This window comes from Sminthopsis crassicaudata, chromosome 1 (genome assembly GCF_048593235.1).
Source record: "Sminthopsis crassicaudata isolate SCR6 chromosome 1, ASM4859323v1, whole genome shotgun sequence".
In the NCBI taxonomy this organism is placed as follows: Eukaryota; Metazoa; Chordata; class Mammalia; order Dasyuromorphia; family Dasyuridae; genus Sminthopsis; species Sminthopsis crassicaudata.
In genome coordinates, this window is record NC_133617.1 from 575,905,147 (window position 1) to 575,926,429 (window position 21,283).

Sequence of the window (21,283 nt, forward strand, 5' to 3'; positions counted from 1 at the left end):
ACTACTCTATAAAATTTCCATGGGTAGCAGAGTACTGATAGTCCCTAGTCTCTTTTTCCTAGACATGTGAGAGGTGAAGATGTGAATGATGGCATTATCTTGCAACATTGGAAAGCTGATATTGTAAATGAGAAATGTTATAAAATGTGGTCATCTGACTAGTCTTCCCTGAATCTAGTCCAATTTCTTTTCCAGTCTTCCTTTTTTGGTTTGTTTCAATCTGCCCTTCCTAATAAAATATACCGCTATTATGATGGTTCTCACTACTATTGTCACCTCTAAAAACCTTCATTTAATTTCCATTACTTAACAAAATAAAGTTATTAAATGCCTGATGCTGCCATTCAAGGTTCTCTATAAATTGGCTTCAATCCACCTTTTCAGCTCCTCATTTCCCATCTTGTATTTCTTCTACCAAACTAGATCTGTAAAATAGGATCACTATTGTATCTACTTCACAAGGTTTTGGCCCTCCACAGTAACAGCAACATATATAAAACCTTTGTTACAAAGGTTTTATATATGTTGCTATCACTGTGGAGGGCTTTGAATGCCAAAAGTGGAATTGCTCCCACTTTCCAGTTAATCAGCACCCATCCCTTTGTATCTGTTTTCAAATGTATTTTTTGTCAAACTCCTTCTGAAAAATGTGTCTGACAGAAGTTCTACTAAAATATACCAAGAAAGTGAGAAAAAATAGTGGTTTGTAAAATTGGGATCACTAAAAGAGAATTAAGTTTAATTCTGTATTTTATTAAGTTAATAGTGGTGGTGATTTTGTATAGTACTTCATCTAGGAAAATATCCTTGTTTTAATTAACAAATATTTGGATAATACAGTATTCTTCCTCATAGCTTTAATATCACCACACTTTTTTGTTCTTCCATTATACTATTCCAAGAATAAGTGTTAGGTTCATATCTATTGGGATTCATTATTAAAATGCAATAGTTGGCTTTATTTGTATTATCATAATTGATTTTTACAATCCTGGGAGGAATTATACCCATTTTATAAATAGTGAAACTGATGCTCAAAGAGGTTAAATGACCTTCCCAGGATCACACAGTAAGAGTGAATAGGATTGATTTAGTTTCTTTTCTATTGCATTTCCCTTAAAGATTGTAGCCTGTTTTGAAGGTTTTATATTGTTATTCTTGTCACTTAAACCTGTGTCCAAAGCAAGAGTTTGGGTGTATCATATTACTTTAACAAAGTTTTGGACAGAGCATCTGAGAAGTTTATTTTCTCATGACTCATGGGACAAAATCTGGCTTCTGTCTTCCTACAGCCAGTGATTAAAATGTGCAGGAATTCAGTTGTGAAGCAAGCTTAGGAGACATTCAAGCTTGGTGACAAACTAGAATGGAGAGGAACTGCCATATCATATCCATTTTCAACCCAAACACACCCAGAAACCCATCCTTTTAAAAAGCCTGATTTAAAACTTACTTTGACTCTTAAAATAAGATTTTGAAGATTTCAGAGGACTGAGAGGAAGCTAAGGTTTTCTTTTGTTCATCTTAGAAAGGAAATTCATCCAAATATAAATATTAAGTCTACTATTCATCTCTGAGAAGAGATGAAACAAGTAATATTTACAGATTATCAGCTTCAGATCTTTCCTTCCGTATTTGTTTTGTGCTTTTGTTATTTTTTTTTTAAACTTAATTGAAATTTTTTTTAATGTCATCTTTAATGGCATTTCTGATATCACTAACATAAATTATTTTATTGAGTAAATTTGATCATTCATATTAAATCACCAGTGAAGTGGATAGATCACTGGGTCTGGATTCAGGAAAATTCATTTTCCTAAGGTCAAATCTGTCCTCAAACACTTAGTAGCTGTATGATTCTGGGCAAGTCATTTAACCCTTTTTCCCTCCCTGTCCTCATTTGGAATATGTGATGAAGAAGGAAATGGCAAACCACTTCAGTATCTTTGCCCAGAAAACCCTAAAAGCAATCACAAAGTGAGATACAACTAAAAAAATGATTGAATAGTCTCAACAAACTTTTTTTAAAAGCATGATAAAAATATAAAGTATACATTATTTTTGACTTTTTATGAAAGAACATATATTTAATCCATGAAGAATTCTCCACTGAAGCTAGTCATAACTCCTGGAGAGTCTCTAGGATTTTCATGCTTTGACATGAAGAAGAAAAAAAAAAAAAAAGTTTTGTTGGCCCTCTTCCTGGGGGATGAGAATTTTCTTAGGTTGGTCCTTCTTCCTTACAGAATAGCCTTTGGAAAGTTGGGGCCTTTTGAGCCCTTGATGATAATGCTAGAAGGAGGCACTTCTTTGGAGAAAGCTGAGTAACCCTAAGTGGAAGAATATAAATCCTTTATTACACAAAACCCCTAAAATTAGAACTTTTCTAGTTATTGTACTTATTGTAATAAACAAGGGATATTGTTAAGGTAATGAGGTTTTAGGAGGCTGATTAAAATGTAAATTTGCCCCTGAGTTCTTTTGCTGAATGTTTTGTTTCCTTCTGCCAATTTCTGAGCTTTCTTTGAATTGGAAACCTTTTCATGAAGGGAATCAGTTAACTTCCTCTCTCTGGGACATTTTAAAATTTCCCTTTCCCTTCTTATGCATCCTCCTTCCTTCCATATTCTCTGTCATTTTTTCCCAATTCAGCTTCTGGCTTGCATTCATATTAAGGAGCCTCATTTTACTGTTTATCTCTTAGTAGGTTTACTTTTTGGTAGGTTAGGATGGGGAAGTCAAATACTTCAGCAAAAACAATCAATGGTCTTGGAAAAAATACATATGTTCCCCTTTCATTCTTTCCAATACATGACCAAAAGTTTGAAATGATCTTTAATTATGCTATAAAACTTAAAAATCTCCAGCTTTTAAAAAAATTTGCTTTGAGGTGTGAATAATTATACTTTTACATTAAATACACAGACATTTTATGTGAATTTTTAAGTATTCACTGGTAGGCATATGTACATATTCCCCTTCCCTAATTTGAATTTAAAAGAAAATCATTTTGGGGGACTTAAAAGTTCACTAAGATTTCTCTCAACTGGATTACTATAAGGTAAATTATTGACATTGAAATTAATTAATATTGACATTGAAATTAAGTGAAACAAAGTTTTTCTCTAAGATTACATGCCCTTATTTAATTTAGAAAGGCTGAAGAGAAGTTCCTTTTAAATCAGAAACCGTGCATTAAAAAGTTCTAAGGGCTGCAGAGTTGGGCATACCAAACCTAAGGGATCTGCTCAATGGACTGTACATAAATTTCTTGATTGAGTGAGCACACAGGATTTTGGAGGTCTCTTGGCTTTTATTCTTGCTGTTATTTGGATTGTGGGGGAGGGTAAAGAGTTGAATAGTATTGCATTTGTTGAAAAGATCATTCATTCTGTGTAGTGTTTCTGATTTTGGATTACAAGTTGACCAATGATATATAATGATGTTGTTTCCTCTAGGATACCAGAAGTAGTTAAAGTGCTTCCAGTGACTTCACCTGTGGATGATTTCAGGCAACCTCGGTATAGCAGCAATGGTAACTTAGTGACGTCTACAAAGAAATCTTATGGGAAAGGAAGGACGTCAAGAAGAGTTGATCAGGACCACTATGAAACCGATTATACCACTGGTGGGGAATCTTGTGAAGAACTGGATGAGGACTGGGACAGGTACAGAGATAGCATTTGTAGTACACAGACCATTGTGGATGACCAAAACAATGCTGTCATTTTTTGCTATTGGCTAAGTGCCCTGGGTTCTTTTACTTTGAGATACCACAAGTATGTTGAAAGAAACTTAATAATTAGTTACCTGCTTTGAGTTTTTCCAGAGCAACCTTTCTTAATGTTGACTAAGGCAATACTTAAAAGATTTCTGAAAATCTTCCCAAGATGCAAATGGGAAGTGCTACTGAGCTGAGATCACTGCTATTTTCATATGCACTTGTAAGCTTTGAGAAGTTTGCCCAAGTTCAAGAAGTTCACTACAGCAAAGAAATCAGCGATCTGGGTCCTTACTTCCACTGTCTTACTTCCAGAAAAAAAAAAATACACATAAAACAACCCAGCAAACATTCATTAAGTATTGATAAACTGGGGGGAGAAATTGTACAAATAAATGTAAGAGCTCATGTGTGGTCAGAAAAGACACTGGTATTCTTAAGATTTAGGTGATCTTAGAAAAGTCATTTCATTTCACATTTTTAAAATGTTTTTTTAAAATAGTATTTACCCCCAATTACATGTAAAGAAAAATTTTAAATATTAACTTATTTTTATTCATTTAGTGTTCAGCATTAATTTTTATAAGATTTTGAGTGCCAAATTTTTCTCTTCCTCCTCCCTGAGAGCAAGCAGTCTGATATAATTATACATGTATAATCATTTTAAACATATTCCACATTAGTCATGTTGTGGGGGGGGGGGAAATCAAAACAAAAGTGGAAAATCACAAGGAAAAAAAAAAAAAACAAAAAAGGTGAAAATAGTATGCTTTGATCTGCACAGTCTCCATGATTCCTTTTTCTGTATGAGAATTTCTATTGGAATTATCTTATATTGCAGTGTGCTGAGAAGATAACATTAATTTTTCCCTCATGAGGCAATTGGGGTGTACAATCATGTAAAACATTTCCATATTCATCATTTTGTGGAAGAAAACAAATGCATGCTTTGTTCTGTGTTTGATGCCATCAGTTCTTTTCTCTGGAGACAAATACCATTTTTCATTATGAGTCCTATGGAATTATCTTGGAATTTACCCTTTTTTAAAATTTTTTCCCCCAAGGATAGCATCATTCTTTCAGTTCTCTTGGTTGTAAAGTTAGGAATCATTCTTTATTTCCCTTGCCTTCTTCCCAACATCTGGTCAGTAATCTCTTCATTTTTCCCCTCTTTTGTTCTCTTCTCTATACTTACACTTTAGTCCAGACACTTCCTTATCTTTTGCTTAGACTACAACAAGAACCATCTTGGAAATGTCCCTTAATACAACTTCTCCCTTCACTGTCTATCATCTATACAGCCCCCAAATTGATATTCCTAAAGTTCAGCTATGAACTTTTACTCTTTCCAAGAAAGTTTCAGTGATCTTCTCTTTGACCATAAGGTTAAAATATTCCTGGATTTTTCTTTTATATCTCCAAAATTTAATTGTCTGTGAGCATGTTGTAAACTGTAAACTCCTTGAGAGCAGGCATTATCTCACTATTCTCTTCACAGTCCCAGTGTTATCTGGCACCTAGACTGGTCCATCTTATTGAAGGTGATATAGTCTTGAGGGTTCAGGGGAAGTAAATGGGGTTACAAAGAGTGGGACATGATTGAAAAAGCATTGAACAACCATAAAAATAGATGATAATCTTCTCCCCTTAATACTTAGGGAATATCCACCAATAACTTCAGACCAACAGAGACAGCTTTATAAGAAGAATTTTGACACTGGCTTACAGGAATACAAGAGTTTACAAGCAGAAATAGATGAAATCAACAAAGAGCTCTCCCGCTTGGATAAAGAGCTAGATGACTATCGAGAAGAAAGTGAGGAATACATGGTGAGTTTCCATAGAATAAAAATCCCTCCACAAAAACTAAGGGGAATAAAGATTAGTTTGATGAAAATCAGGTTATGGAAATTCTAATTGGTTTGTGATGGTATCAGTATCATTTATACTCATGCACTAGTAAAACCACTATTATTCTTGTATTAATCCAATTCAGAACTTTGGGAATCTTTCTTTTATCTTGTCAAAGAATCTGAGGCTTTGACATGGAAAAATTGGTGGTTCTCTCTGAAAACATGGTCATAATGAAGACTAAAGTAAACGGTGCTATTAGAATTAATAAGGGAGCAGGAATTTGTATCATTTTAGCTTCTCTTTACCTGTGTGGATGAAATCTAAGAAATGTCATTAAATATAAATAATGTTTTTCTTTTTAACATAACTCAGAGTTTTAAGCCTCAGAATAAATTAGAGGGCTCGAGCATAATTATAATTATGCTCAAGGGCATAATTATAATTATGCTCAAGGTAAATACTACAATAAACATTCATTTGCTTATTTTTTCCTTAATAGGCTGCTGCTGATGAATATAATCGACTAAAGGAAGTGAAAGCAGTAAGTATAATTAATTTCTTAATTTTTCTATAATCTTATTTTATGAAGTGTCTTAATTACAAAGCACTGTCAGACTTTGGGGGTGATACAGAGATAAATTGTATAGCATACCAGTCCTCAGGCAGCTTGCAATTAAGTAGGAATGATTTTTTTTTTTTTTTAATTTGCATGTTAGCAGAAGCATATGATAAAACCTTATTCTGATGACTCTGCAATGGAACATAGGATTTGGAAGCTTCTTCAGAATTAGGCAGAGGCTGCAAGTAGAGGATGAGCATCAGTCTTGCCAGCATCTGTTTACTTCACTTTAGAGAAGCTTTTAATAATTTTAATCATACAATATTATTATGATGTACAGTGTTCTCTTGGTTCTGTTCATTTCATTTTGTATCAGTTCATGTAAGTTTTTCCAGGTTTTTTTTGAAAACTAAGATATTAACTTAATATTTTTTTTCCATTATCTTGAATTTGTGCTCTCTTTTTACCATTTGGTTTTTTTTTTGTTTTTGTTTTTTGTTTTAATTTTTTAAAAATTTTAATGGCATATTATTTTTCTAATTACAAGTAAAAAAGGCTTTCAGCATTCATTTTTGGTTTTTATGTTTTGTTTTTTGCTGAGGCAATTGGAGTTAAGAGATTTGACCAAAATCACACAGCTAGGAAGTGTTAAGTGTCTGATATCTATTTCCATATTTGTCATGTTGTGCCAGAAAAATTAGAAAAAAGGGGGGAAAAAAAAACAAAAAAGAAACAGAAAGTTAAAATACTATTCTTTGCTCCATATTCAGTCTCCATACTTCTCTCTTTGGATGTGAATATGGCATTTTCTATTTCAAGTCTATTGGAATTGCCTTGAATCACTGCATTGCTGTGATATAATCAATTTTTAATATATTTCTATATTAGTTTTGGAAAGAAAAATCACAAGAAAACAGCACCACCACCACCACCAAAAGGTGAAAATACTGTGCTTTAATCCATATCCAGTCTCCATCATTCTTTCTTTGGATGTATGTAGATGGCATTTTAAATCATAAGTCTATTGGAATTGTCTTGGATCACTTCATTGTAGAAAAGAGCCAAGTCATCACAATTGATCACCACATAATTTTGTTGCTGCTGTGTACAGTGATCTCTTGGTTCTATTCACTTTGCTTAGCATCAGTTCATGGAAGTCTTTCAGCCTGCTCATCATTTCTTATAGAACAATAGTGTTCCATGATATTCATATACCACAAGTTATTCAGCCATACTCCAACTGAGTCCTTTGACTTCCAGATCTTCCAGTTCCTTGCCACTACAAAAAGGGCTGCTACAAACTTTATCACATTTAAACCCATTTGGATAAGAAACAACATAGCTTAATAGCTATATCTTTGGACTTGGAGTTAAGGAGTGTTGGGATTGAATCTTGTGTCAGATCTTTGGCTTTTGTATGCTTCTTGAGAAGTCATTATCTTTTCTGAGACTCATCTATAAAATGGTGATAATATCTATAGCACTTATATCATAGGTTGGATGTGAAGTCTAATGAGTGAATGTCTCTTTGAGCAATTCCCTCTGCCTCCTTTCTTTTGATTATATCTGCAAGATTCTGGGGAAATATGACTTATTTGCCCTGTTAAATATGTTCTATCTCTTTTAAGAATCAACTATTCCTAGATAATGATACAGAAATGCAAATCCTATAGCTCCAAATTTCAGGTACCATCTTTTTAGTTAATAGCTGACTTCTAAAATCTGATTATTTTCTTTGAATTCCTTACCTTCAATCCATAGTGGTAATGAAGTTTTATCCACCTTGAATTATTTTCTTTCTTTCTTTTTTTTTTTTTCACCTTGTCTTATTTTCAAAATATTAATTTTTCTTTCCCTTGACTTCCAGATCTTTAAAAAGGCATCTAGGTTATTGCAGATAGTTTCATTTGTTCTTACATGAATCATCAGAAGTGTTTGTTTAATTTTTGGCAATGTACATGACCAAAAAAGATAAAAGACAATAGATATCTTAAGCCTGACTGTCAATGTAATTAATAGTTCCTTTGATTCTCCTTGCAAGTAGTTACCAATTTCCACTAACTGTCCTTTTCCTAAGAGCATTTTTGGTAGAACTCTCATCTGATGACATCTATGGATCCATATCATCGTCATTCTTTGAAGCACAAGAAGCTGATTTCTTAGTCAGATTTCCTTTATAGGAAGAGTTTCAAAAAAAAAGTTTCATTCCTATTATAACTTCAAATCATTGTTCTTTCTTTTGTCATTTTTAAATGACTATTTAAGAATGATAAAATGTTCCCTCTCTATATGTAAATCCTTTTTTTCTTTTGTTTTTTCCCTAAAATACTACTTCCATATTTTTTTCCCAAGCAGCACTTCATTGTCTCTGATAACCTGAAGAGCAGAACTATATCCTTCCAACTTTTTTTTGCTTTGTACATATGGAAAAGTAATGTAGTTGCTGGCAGGAACACATAGGACACAATTTGCAGGTCACAGTAAAATTATCCTGTTTTGAAACTTGGAGGAATAAAATTCTATGGAACTTTATTGTGGTGATGATAGTTCTCAATTAATGCCTATGAATGGTTACTGAGATCATATTTTCTATTTTCAAGATGTAAAACTCAAGATGGGAATGCTATGAACCATATTGACCTCATTTTACTTTGCCACTTATCCTCAAAAGCTCCCTTCACTTCCCTAAATGCTAGGCTCTCTCTTCCCACGTAGAGTATGAAAATTGTTTTATTTAGGATACAAAATAAGACATAAGGACATAGACTAAAATTCAGTTATCTAATAAATCTGCCTACTTGTTTTGCTTTTTTGATGCTCTCCTGATTTTCTATTTGATTAGACTCATCAAATGAAAAGGTACTTCTTGAAGTCTTTAGTATTTTATCTCTTCCCTGTCCCCTTCTCCCACCCTCCACTCTTTTCTTCCTTGCTTTTCACAACTGGTGCTTTTATTGATTGTAGTGATTTGAGTGAGTGTGGTTGGAAGGAAGGATAGGGAGACACACACACACACACACACACACACAGAGTTCTAGCAAAACAAAATTTTGATTGGAAATTTCAAACATGATATAGGTGGCTGATAATGGACCACAAACTGTACTCACTGGCGGCATCATAGGTCCTGAGAAGTTAGTCTCACTTGAAGAGTTGATGGGGAGCAGGAAGATAAGAGAAATAGACAAAATATGAAGAAAAAAATTGAGCCTAGCCAGATGACAGACTTAAGCAGCTCTACCCTGTCTGACAGTATAGCATGTGTATTTCCTATCTTTATAGTTGAGAGATAAAGGAAGAGTTTCTCATTTCTCTAGAATGGAGATAATTAATATTCAAGGATAGCTAAAATTTCCTTGTCACAATTGATAGATTCTGATTTACCAGAACATTTAAGGTGTTTTTGCTTCTTTTTTGTTTTGTTTTTTTCAGTGTATAGAAAGAAAGAAAATGTTTATCCACATTTGCCTATTGGAGCTATTCATTTTGTAATGTGAGATTTCTAAAAAGAGAATTCACAGAAATCATTGGATAATTTTTCTCTAATTCTTCCATCTTTTTTTCTTTTTCTTTTTTTTTTTTTTTAGTCTGCAGATTACAAGAATAAGAAGAAATATTGCAAGCAGCTGAAAAGCAAATTGTCTCATATCAAAAAAATGGTTGCGGACTATGATAGACAAAAAACATAGTCAGTGACTGGAAGTTTTGAGAAACTTTGGACTGTATACTTGCCTTCTCTGCAAATGACTTAACTGATGTTATCTGAAGACAAAATATCTCTAGTGTTGTAATCAATGAGAAGATATCTCTCTGTGGCCTTTATAGAGTTTTGGTAGCTACAGCTAAGTCAATTCAATGGCATCAGTGTTGATACTTTATATAATGCTTTTTGGTAACTCAGCTTTACATTCTGACATTAAGGGTTTTAGTCTTTTAAATCTGGGTACTAGTATTAAGAACCAACTATGTTTTGAAGCATTAAACCTTAATGACTACTTCATATATCACCAGTGCTATGACTTTTACACTCCAGGGTCCTTTGTTTTCTCAAATGACCATGTAACCTCATACAAAAGCTCTCTCTGAAATAGAGAATTCCATATAGAAACTCTGAATATATTAAAAATGAAGTTATTTTCCTTAAATATAGGCCTGTCTACTCTGTATGCTGCATTCTAAATCACAGCCCCACTGATTTCTTCTGAATGGCTTGAAAATTGTTTATAAGTAAACAATTTTTCTGAGCTGATGCTACCTTACCAAAATCATGCAAAATTATCAAATGTATAAAATTTTAAAAATGTATATATTTTACTTTTTTAATCAGGGCATTTAGACTCATAATTATGTAGATTTTGTCATGTATTTTTGAATGACTGTTGTTCACCTGTGATGGTTTACAAGTTTGTTTTTTTTTTTTTTTTTTTTTTAACAATTAGATGGTCTGTATAATAAAACAAAAATTTACTTTTGTAATACAGTTATAACTTGAACTATATATTACTGGAACTTTTAAGCCCTTTACATAGTTTTATTGATGAATCTACCTGGTTAATTAATGGCACACCCTTTTTTGAGTTGTGTAAATGTTGACCGTGTTAGCTTGTGGGAAAAAATTACAATGGAAGTAATTTTGGCAGTAATGGTATGAAGTGGTTTATTCACATTGTGTTGATCATTAGGTTGGTTTTGGATATGGCAGTAGATTCATGTGAAAACTGGGGATAACATGGTAGTTCATGTAATTTCCAGTGATGTCATTCAGACTAAGTGTGTTACATTTGTTATTAAGTTATGAGTAGTCGAAATAAATTTAGCTCACCTGGTGCTGACTGCTGTTCGTCTTACCATTAGAAAGGTTTTCATAAAAAGCTGTGTTGTGCTTTTATAAAACTGTTCTTAAGACTCAAGTATTCAGCTTTAATTTAGTAATAGAATCTTAAGTGCATTCAAGAAAGTTACCAAGTATGACTTAATAATGATAATGATGAAGTATCATTTCCAAAGACATAAGTCATTGGAAAAAGGATGAATGTATCCTGTTATATTGGTTATTAAATAATTTCTTCAAATTGAAGAAATTTATATTTTTTTGTGTGCTGTATACATGAAAGAGCTTAGTCTATTAACCTGAAAGAACAGATTATTCATACCTTAAACTTCATTAATTAAAAGGAATTACTGTACTGGATATTGCTTCTCTTGAATTCATTTTTACTTTTTTTTTAAGGAGTTATTTTAGTTTTCTCTTTTAAATTTTAATGAATTTTTAAAAAGAATACACTTTTGACATGTGGTATTTGAGTTCTGAAAGTGGATTTTTCTAGTATTATCTATAATTAGTTTTATTTTTGTTGTTTAGTATTTTTTATTCATGTCTCTTTGTAACCCTACTTTTATGTTGTTTTTTTGAGAGGGGAGTTCTTGGCAAAAATACTAGAGTGATTTGTCATTTCCTCCTCCTGCTGATTTATAAATGAGGGAAACAGTTAAATAAACAGTGACTTGCATAGAGTCACACAACTAATGTCTGAGACCACATTTGGAAGGAAGATGAATCTTTCTGACAACAGGGCTGGTTCTCTAAACACTGGGCCACCTAGTTGCCCCCACATAGTAATTATAAATGAGAGCACTCAAATGAGGAGATATAAGAAGCTGACCCTTCCCTTCACAAAGGAGAGGAGGTGCACAGATCTTATATTTTCAGACTTTTCAATATATATTAATCAGTTGTGCTGACTTTTTCTTCCCTTCTAAAAAATACAATTTGTCATATGGGCTGTTTCTCTAGGAAGGAAAGAAAGAAGGAAGGAAACATGGGATCACCTTGATGATATAAAGAAAAAAAAAAAAACAAATAGAAAATGTAATACTTTTTTTTTTTTTTTTTTTTTCCCTGAGGCTGGGGTTAAGTGACTTGCCCAAGATCACACAGCTAGGAAGTGTTAAGTGTCTGAGACCAGATTTGAACTCGGGTCCTCCTGAATTCAAGGCTGGTGCTCTATCCACTGTGCCACCTAGGTGCCCCAATACCTTTTTTTTTTTTTTTAAATAAAAATTAAATCCAAGAAAATGCAGCCACACTTGAAATAGGAGTGAGTTCCCTATAAAGGAAACACTTATTATTCAAGATTCCTGTTGAATTTTTTCCTGAAAGCTTCTCTATTCTTGGGGAAATGTATTATCCTTAACTAGTGCAAAATGTTAACTGAAGCTCAATTTTCATTTAGAAGGTTTCTGTTTGGTTAATCATAGCATCTTAATACTGGACCTGCCTTAGCATGAAACATTCCTAGGATGGCCCTTTTTATGGACAGTGTTCCTTTCCAATCTAGGAGTCACAAGACTAGTTCTTCTAGTCTTGCTAGATCTTCTGGTAGCACATTTTAATCTCAATTGAGCCTTCATTCTTCTCCTGGCCTTTTTCTTAATTACTGACTTTTAAACTGATTGATGAATAAGACCCAAGTCTTTGGTTAAGTAGGTGGACCATTGGAGGGATATTAACTAAAAAAGGCTTTTTTGCGATTTAAGTGGGCCCTAGTTGAATTCCCAGGATGACTTCCTTCCTTTGTTCTTATCTTGTTTTTAAGAGGTCTTTATTGATTTCTTTGCATTGACAAAATTTATCAAGACCACACAGTTTGTGTGCCTAATCAGAAGGCTATAGATGTCAGTCCCTAGGCTATTTTTCTCCTATAAAACAATGCACTGATACCTCCTTTCTTTCTTAATTCCTTTTAGGAACTTAGCCTGCTTACTAAAAGCATCACTATAGTGAGTTTATTAAGAGCTCTGACTATCTCATGGTATTCCTAGTTCATTAGAAACTTAGCTGCCTTAAAGCATGGTTCCACTAGGAAAGTTAGCCCAGTCTTTCCCCTTGTTAATCACTAAACTCCCTTTTGGAACTTTCACCACTGCCTAACAAAAAATCTGCGTCTTGATTTGGAGATGGTCTAAGCCTTCAAATTCTTTTGAGACATCTCAAGACAGAAGCCCCAAATCCCAATATATTTAGAAGTTTGACCCCATACCTCATTATTTGGTGGTCTGTATGCTTGCAATACAATATATTTTGGAGATTAATTTCTATGCCCCATCAAAACCATGTTCCTATTGGTGTCTCATCCTTGTTCCATCAATATCTAGGGTCTTCTTACCATGAAACCCCCAATTATCTCTGGGGTCTGCTCATTCTGAAAGACTCCTCTGTAAAGCTTCTACCTTCTTCCAATGGCGAGTTCCTCCTAGAACTCCATTTTGTAAAGAAGCTCAGACCAGATTTTTCATTTCTCTCTTGACCTGGCTCTGACTCCATAGGTTTCGAAACCAAATCTCTACTGTAATCTTATCTTAAACTTCCCTTAGCACCTGAGATCTCCTGATCCACAGACATTAAACCACTTTAAACATCACGTAACACAGTGCTTATTCCAAAATATCTCTCTGCAAAGATCACTTCCTTCTACCATGTGTGGGTTCCTCCTGTAGCTTGTGAAAAAGCCCAGACCATCTGGCTTTTTTTTAGCCTCCCAGTTCTGTTCCTCATTTCATTTCTGCTCTGTTGTATGTTGTCTCTCCTTGAGGGGAAGAACTGTCTTTTTTGCTTATATTTGTTTTCTCAAATTTGTGCTTAACACACTGTAAGTAAGCACTTAATAATTCCCTTCTTTTCTTCCTCTCAATAGCCTTGAAGAATGGTTGAGGAAACCAGCTCAAAGCAACTGTGACTACTTTGAGAGAGTTAGGGATCAGAATAAGAAATTTGATAGCATCTGGAGGACATTTATAAGCACCTCATTTTAGAAATCAACTGTAATGATGAGGGCTCTAGAGATCACATATTATGAGAACTGTGTGAGAAATGTATATTTCTGTTATATTTAATAACTATTATATTAGGCCCAAGTTTTTCCCCTTTTCTATTTCATCCAGAAGTCAGTCAATGTGAGAAATTTCTCTTAAAGAGATTTACCAGGGGACAGAGCCAAGGTAGCAGAGAGGACAGGACATTGCTTCAACAGTAGATCAAACCTCTGAACAGATTTTGGAATGACAAAACCCATAAATATTTAGAGTATAATAATTTTCCGGCATATGCCTTGAAAGGACTTTAGGAAAGGTCTCTCAATTGGGCAGGGGGGATCATGGCCCAGGGTGGCACAGCATGGGAAGCCCAAAGTGGAGATTCCCCCAGTACAAGGAATCTAGCAAGAGTCTCTTAGCTAAAATATAACAGTGTTGGCTACTCTGCCCTGGTGAGATACACACACACATCCCCACTGCAGAAAGGAAATAGTGAGCTCATGAATCCCCACATAATACTCAGGACTTACCCAGGCCCACCCAGAGCACTGTAGAAGCACTGCTTCTGTGTGGGCAGCTTGAAGCCCCTGTCACCCTGTAGAGGAAGCTCTGGAGTGCCCTAAGAAAAGACCTCAACCTTTAAACCTTTAAAAAGCAAAAAAGAACTCTGACTAAAGATAACTATTATGGAGACAGGGAAGTACAGAACCCAAACTGATCCACATGAAGTGAATAAACTTAGTATTTTCACCTTTTTTGTTACTGTTTGATTTCTTGGTGGTTTTTTTTCCCCGTTTTAATATATTTTTGTTCAGCATGAAAAATATAGAAATGTGCTTAGAAGAATAGCACTTTAATCCTATATTAAATTGCTTGCTGACTTGAGAAGAGGGAGAAAAATTTGGAACACTGTTTCCCTATTCAACTTTAAGAAATGATGTGATAGGGGTAGCTAGGTGGTGCAGTGGATAGAGCATCAGCCTTGAATTCAGGAGGACCTGAGTTCAAATCTGGTCTCAGACACTTACACTTAGCTGTGTGACCCTGGGCAAGTCACTTAACCCTAGCCTCAGGGGGAAAAAAATTAATGTGATTGAGAGGATATGAGATATACAAAAGTGAAATATGGTACAGGTACTTTGCTGAAGTTAAAGTCAAGGGATTGGAATTTTTCTTCAGAATAACAAAAAGGTCCATGACACTGAAAGTTCCAAGAGTAAATGCCATATTCTTATCAGAATAGAATTTTTTAAATGTCTAAAATGCATAGCATTAAAGGTAATCAATCCTCTTAAAATACTATCACTAAACTATTCAAAAACAAGATGACACACCTTAGGTTAAGTAGCTCTGGTCTAGATAGTCTGATTACAATGTATAGATAGGAAAGTTCACTTTCAATTGAAAAAGGAAAAAAATCAACCCTCTTTCATGGAGGAGGGGCATCTGAACTGTGTCAGATTTCAATTGATCCAACTGGTTCTCCCCTTTTAGGTTTGTCTTATGAAAATAATCACAGATTGGGCCATGTCATTCCCATATTAAAGTAAAGTTTTCTTTTGTGTATGGGTTGGATTAGAGGACCATCAAGGTGCCCTTCTAATTAAAATTCTATGATTCTGTTAATTTTTTTTCTATGATGATGTCTTATGCATAATGAGGGCTAATATGTGTTAATTTGAATTGTTGAACTGGCATGAATGATGGAGAATTTATCTGGATACTGGACGCTTTGAACAAGTAAATATGTCTATGCACAGAACTGGTGGACTGGGATCATTTAGTTGGGGTCTGACTGTAAAGAGTCTTAAAATGATAGAATGAGAATTCTGTTTCATTTTATAGGTGATAGGGAGTAAACCAATGAAGGTTTTAAATTACATGGAGAGAACTGTGCATTAGAAAGATTATTTTGAGAATGACTGGATGTTGGCAATGAGGAAGAAGGAAAAGTTAAAGGTGACTGAGTATTCAAGTTAGATGATTGGGAAGATGGTGAAATCATCAATCAATTGACAAGCATTCATTAAGCATTAACCATGTACCAGCCACAGTACCAAGTAATGATCCTGCAAAAACAGTCTTTACCTTCAAGGAGATTGCGTTATGACGAGATACATGTCTGTGTGTGCAACATGCAACGTTTGTACAAAGTGAACACATGGCAACTCAGAGGGCAAGGCACTAGCATTTGGGGAAATCAAAGGAAACCTGGGGTACCAAAGGGAGGTTTGGGGAAGAAGGGTAGCCACTGCAACAGCATGGAAGGAAAAAAAGGTATCCTTTAGGAGAATCAGCAAGTAGGCCATTATGGCAAGAAGCTAGAACAGTGAGCAGTTTCATGGAAGGCAATAATGTGTAAGAAGAATAAAGAGATAAAAAGGGCAAGATGGCCCAGTGGAGAGAGCGCAGGGCCTGGAGTAAAAATGATCTGAGTTAAAATCTGGCCTCAGACCCTTACTAGCTGTGTGGCCCTGCACAAGTCACTTAAGTCTATTTGCCTCAGTTTCCTCATCTGTAAAATGATCTAGAGAAGGAAACAATAAACCATTCCAATAAAATCTTCCAAGAAAATCCTAAATGGACTCACAAAAGAATTGGACACGATTGAAATTACTGAATAACATAAGGGACAAGTTTGTGAAGGGCTTTAAAATATAAACAGATGGCTTTATATTTGTTCTTGTAGAAAAAAAGGGAATCGCTGGAATTTCTTGAAGAAGGAAATAATATGCTCAGACCTGCATTTTATAAAAAATAAAATAAAAAAACTTTGATGTTTGTATAATTGACTGGAGTGGAGAGAGGCCCAAGGCAGAGTAACCATATTATTGCAAATAGTCCAGATGTCATGAAAGACTGAACTTGGGTGGTGGCTGTTGTGATACTGGGATCTGAAGTTTCTCAACTTCTTGGGCTGGGTCTCTTGGATAAAGTACTAATATATTTTCTTTTCCAAACTTTGAATCATTTCACAAGTTGAAAGTCCTTTTGACTGAATCATATTTTTCATGACTTGATTGTATCCATTTTAAGCACAATTACTTAGGAGTGACAGATGTGAGACAATGTTAGTCAGGAAGGACTTCCTCCTAGGTGAGGCTTGTATTGGATCATATGGTGATAATCACAAGGAAGGGGTGGGGAGAGGTATCAGGCATTCCAAGGGAAGTAAGCTTTGCTATATAGCTAGTCTTTAACTTAACAACTTCATTTATAAATTTGGTTTGGATAGTCAGTCAACTAGCAGTTATTAAGTGTCTATTATGGACCAAGCCAAGAAAAGCCCAGAAGGCATCACAAAGTGGGATGCAACTGAAAGGATCCTTGACAACAAGTGCACACATGCACTGTGCTAAGCACTGACAATACAAAGAAAGGCAAAAAACAACCAAACAAAACCCAGTCAGTCCCCTTGCTCTCCAGGAGCTCAGAAGGAGCTAAGGAAGGAGATCGAATGAAAACAACTACGGAAAGACAAGATAAACTGGAAAGATTCTGAGGGAAGGTACCAAACTGGAAAAGACATCGTTGGACCTTTAAGTTATTTTTCCCCTTGAAAGACTTTTATCCACACTTGGCTCTTCTCAAAAATGAGGTGATTCAAAGCAATTCTAATAGACTCAGGGATGGAAAATGCCATTTGCATCCAGAGAGAGCATTGGGGAGACTGAATGAGGACCAAAGCAGAGTTTTTTCATCTTGTACTTTTTTTTTTTTCTTTTTCATGGTTTTTTTCTCTTTTGGTCTGATTTTTCTTGCAAACATGACAATATGGAAATATGTTTAAAAGAACTGCACATATTTAACCTATATTAAATTGCTTGCTGTCTTGGGAAAGGGGGAGATAAGGTAGAGAGGGAGAAAAATTTGCAACACAAAGTCTTACAAAAATAAACTACTTTTACATGTATTTGGAAAAATAAAAGTTCTGTTTAAAAAATGGAAAAAATAAAATGTAACAGAAATGTTTAACAAATTAAGTAAAAATACAATATAGCATAAAATAATTTTTTAATGATTGTTCCCCTGCCTTTGCACAGGCTGCAGGGGTCTAGAAAGCTTTGTCTCTATATTGGTCTCTTAAAAACTGCTCAGAACTGTTAGGTGGCTCAGTAGATAAAATACCAGTCATATTGGGAGGATCTGAGTTCAAATATGACCAGAAATATGTATTAGCTATGTGACCCCCATTACTTCAAAAAATTGTGACAGGGGTTCTCAAAACTATGGGCTGCTGAGGACGTTTATGTAGCCCGCCCAGTTATGGCAAATGGGCTGAGAGGCGGAGCCAGAGTGAGTTTTTGTTTTTACTATAGTCCGGCCCTCCAACAGTCTGAGGGAAGGTGAACTGGCCCCCTATTCAAAAAGTTTGAGGACCGTTGAAAGAAAACTGCTAGTTCTCTTTAAGATTTAACTAGAGTTTAACTTCATTTCATTTAGAGGCGTTTCCTTATTCTCTCAATTGTGCCCCCCCCAATCCCCATAATTTCATGTTACTTTATATATTTTTTATATATAAAATCTTATATTTAATATAATATCTTATATAAATGTAATGTTCTTCTCTAAAATATAATATTCTCTGGGAGTAGGTTTCTTGAGGGGCTTCTGGGAGCAGCCTTCCTTTCAGTTCAGCATAATAACCCCAAATGCAGCCAGGAGTTAAAAGTTCAAATGCTTTATTGTCTCCATCAAAATCTTAACTTCTTCACTTGGGGCTCGGCTAGTTTTCTGGAGGCCTTCCGGATCTTGGTTTCAATGTTCTCCACAGGACAGCCTGCCACCACTTCTCTGTCTTTCTTAGTTCTGCTTGTGAATCTGTTTGACTGAATCCTGCCTCTGAATATCCCTCTCAGAGTCAATCCTCCTTGAGGCTCCTAGCCTCTTAAAGATTTGTAAATCTTCTGGAATTGCAGTAAGCACTAAATACATCTAGAGAACTGTTAAGCACCCTGCTAAGCAACCATTGTCTCTATCAATTCCACTGACTTAGCACCTTATAAGAATTCTATTTATTTAACTAAGCATGTAGCTCCTTGTTCTTCAGTTGTGTCTAAATCTTTGTGACTCCATGCAAGGTTTTCTTGGCAAAGACACTAGAATGGTTTGCCATATCCTCCCCCAGCTCATTTTACATATCAGGAACAGACATACAAGATTAAATGATTTGCTCTGCATCACAAAGTTATTGTCTGAGAGAGGTCTTATTGACTGGGCTTGGCTATCTGTCCACTGCACCACCTAGCTTCCTAGTATCATATAAACTTTTTGAGAGCAAATTATCTGAATTTTGTATTTGATTCCTTGTCATCAAGTAAAGTGACTGATATATAGTAAGCATTTAAGAAATGTTTCTTGATTCACTAATGTCCAGGGCACTGTGCTAAATGCTATTATTTGTAATACTGCTTTTGTGGTTAAAGATCTCAGGAGCCATTCAAAGGATATGAACAGATAATAAATGATGGAGGGGATGTGGGGAAGCTGGGACACTGATACATTGTTGGTGGAATTGTGAAATGATCCAGCCATTCTGGAAAGCAATTTGGAACTATGCCCAAAGGCCTATAAAACCGTACATACCCATGGACCCAGCAGTGTCATTATTGGGTGTGTATCCCAAGGAAATCTTAAAGGAGGGAAAAGGACTTGTGTGTGCAAAAATGTAGCTGGTTTTTTTTTTGTGGTAACAAAGAACTGGAAAATTAGTAGATGCCCATCTCTAAAGGTCAGGAACTTTGGAGAAATACACTTACGGCTCAGTATGATTGATTTCAATAAAGTGTTAACTCAGTGAAATTGATAAGACTATGGTTTAGCATGTGAGTTCTCTAGTTCAGTACGATTGCCCTAGTGATATAACGATTGGTTTATACTCAGTACACTGTAATGATGTAATTGTAATAGAGCATATAAACTGGGACAAACTCAGCCAGAGACAGACTCCCACTGGACTGGAGGCTGGAGCTCAAGCTCTCGGACTCAGAGAGACATTCCATCTTCACCAGTCTCATGATGGCTTACCTGCTTCCCCACTAAGACAAGGGCTTCTGAAGGACCTCCAGAAAGCTAACCAGGGCCCAGGCAAGGAGACAGACTGTAAAGGAGATAATAAAGACTTTGGACTTTATCCCCGGTTATTCTCATGGTGATTATTCTGCTGAAACAAGGCTGCTCCCAAGCTCTCCAGAAAGCTAAAGAGAACCTTACACCCATCAATTAGGGAATGGCTGAACAAGTTGTGGTATATGGGAATGAAATATTATTGTTGTATAAAAATAATGAACAAGCTGATTTTAGAAAGGCCTGTGAATCTTTCCACTGATGCTGAGCGAAACAAGCAGAACCAGGTTCGTAGGCAATTACAGCAAGAATGTGCCATGACCAACTACGGAAGACTTCTCAGCAGTTAAGCGGTCCAAGGCAATTCTAATAGACTTTGGATAGAAAATGGCATCTGCATCCATAAGAGTTATGGAGATTGAATGTAAATCAGCACATGGGATGTTGACTTTTTTTTGGTTTTTTTTCCCCCTCTCCCATGGTTTTTCCCTTTTGTTCTGATTTTTCTTTCCCAAGGTATGGAAAGCAAGGTGTATTAAAAATAAATAAACACACAACCCACATTTAAAAAGAAAGGATCTTTCCAGAGCTGTCATACTGGAAAGTTCCAGATTTACTTGATCTTGGCTTTAAGAATTCAAAAGCACTGAGTTCTTATTTTTACCTTCTGAATCCAATTCTTACTTTGCAACAACAACAGCAAGAAATTCGGTTCTGCACACATATATTGTATCTAGGATATACTATAACACATTTAATATGTATGAGAAAGCCTGCCATCTAGGGGAGGGGGTGGAGGGAAGGAGGGAAAATTCGGAACAGAAGGAGTACAAGGGACAATGTTGTAAAAAAAAATTACCCCCCCAAAAGTTATAATAACAAAATTAATTTAAAAAAAAATCACCGAGTTCAGATGAAGTCTCAGACACTTACGGCTCCTTCCGTTTCCTTTTCGGTAAGGCGAGAAAAGCAAGGGATTTTTTTGGACGCTGTGACTCTTGGCGAGTCATTTAACCCGATTTGTCTCACTTTCCTCGTCTGCAATTTGCTCTGAAGAAGGGCCCAGTCATGAAAACGCCACTGAACAATAACGAAGCATAATAGTTGTAGAGCGTCGTGTAAACCAGAGTGCGCGCTATCTGCGAGCCACTATTAGCTACTGCACAACATTTGCGAGCAAACTCCTTGCTTTCTGCTGTGTAGGTTCCCGAGGAGCCGGCTAGCATCCGCTCCCAGCGGCGCCCCCTCGGAGAGCTCAGCGTCGCTCAGCA

General features: G+C 35.5%; 1 protein-coding gene and 1 long non-coding RNA gene across 5 annotated transcripts in view; one reads left to right on the plus strand and one right to left on the minus strand.

Annotated features, from left to right (window-relative positions):
* OCLN (occludin) overlaps nucleotides 1-11,325 on the plus strand; it is a 51,499-nt gene extending 40,174 nt beyond the window's left edge. For all 4 annotated transcript variants that reach the window (XM_074282219.1, XM_074282216.1, XM_074282218.1 and 1 more), the window contains exons 6-9: nucleotides 3,459-3,668; nucleotides 5,380-5,551; nucleotides 6,075-6,116; nucleotides 9,722-11,325. In XM_074282219.1, the coding sequence (XP_074138320.1) occupies nucleotides 3,459-3,668; nucleotides 5,380-5,551; nucleotides 6,075-6,116; nucleotides 9,722-9,823 (526 nt within the window). In that variant the 3' untranslated portion in view covers nucleotides 9,824-11,325. The remainder of the gene's footprint in view (nucleotides 1-3,458; nucleotides 3,669-5,379; nucleotides 5,552-6,074; nucleotides 6,117-9,721) is intronic.
* LOC141551016 (uncharacterized) lies at nucleotides 2,056-21,269 on the minus strand. Its single transcript, XR_012484766.1, has 2 exons — nucleotides 20,917-21,269; nucleotides 2,056-2,330 (listed from the first exon to the last, which is right to left on the minus strand). It is a non-coding gene; the product is annotated as an uncharacterized LOC141551016 (long non-coding RNA).
* Between the last annotated feature and the right edge of the window lie 14 nt (nucleotides 21,270-21,283).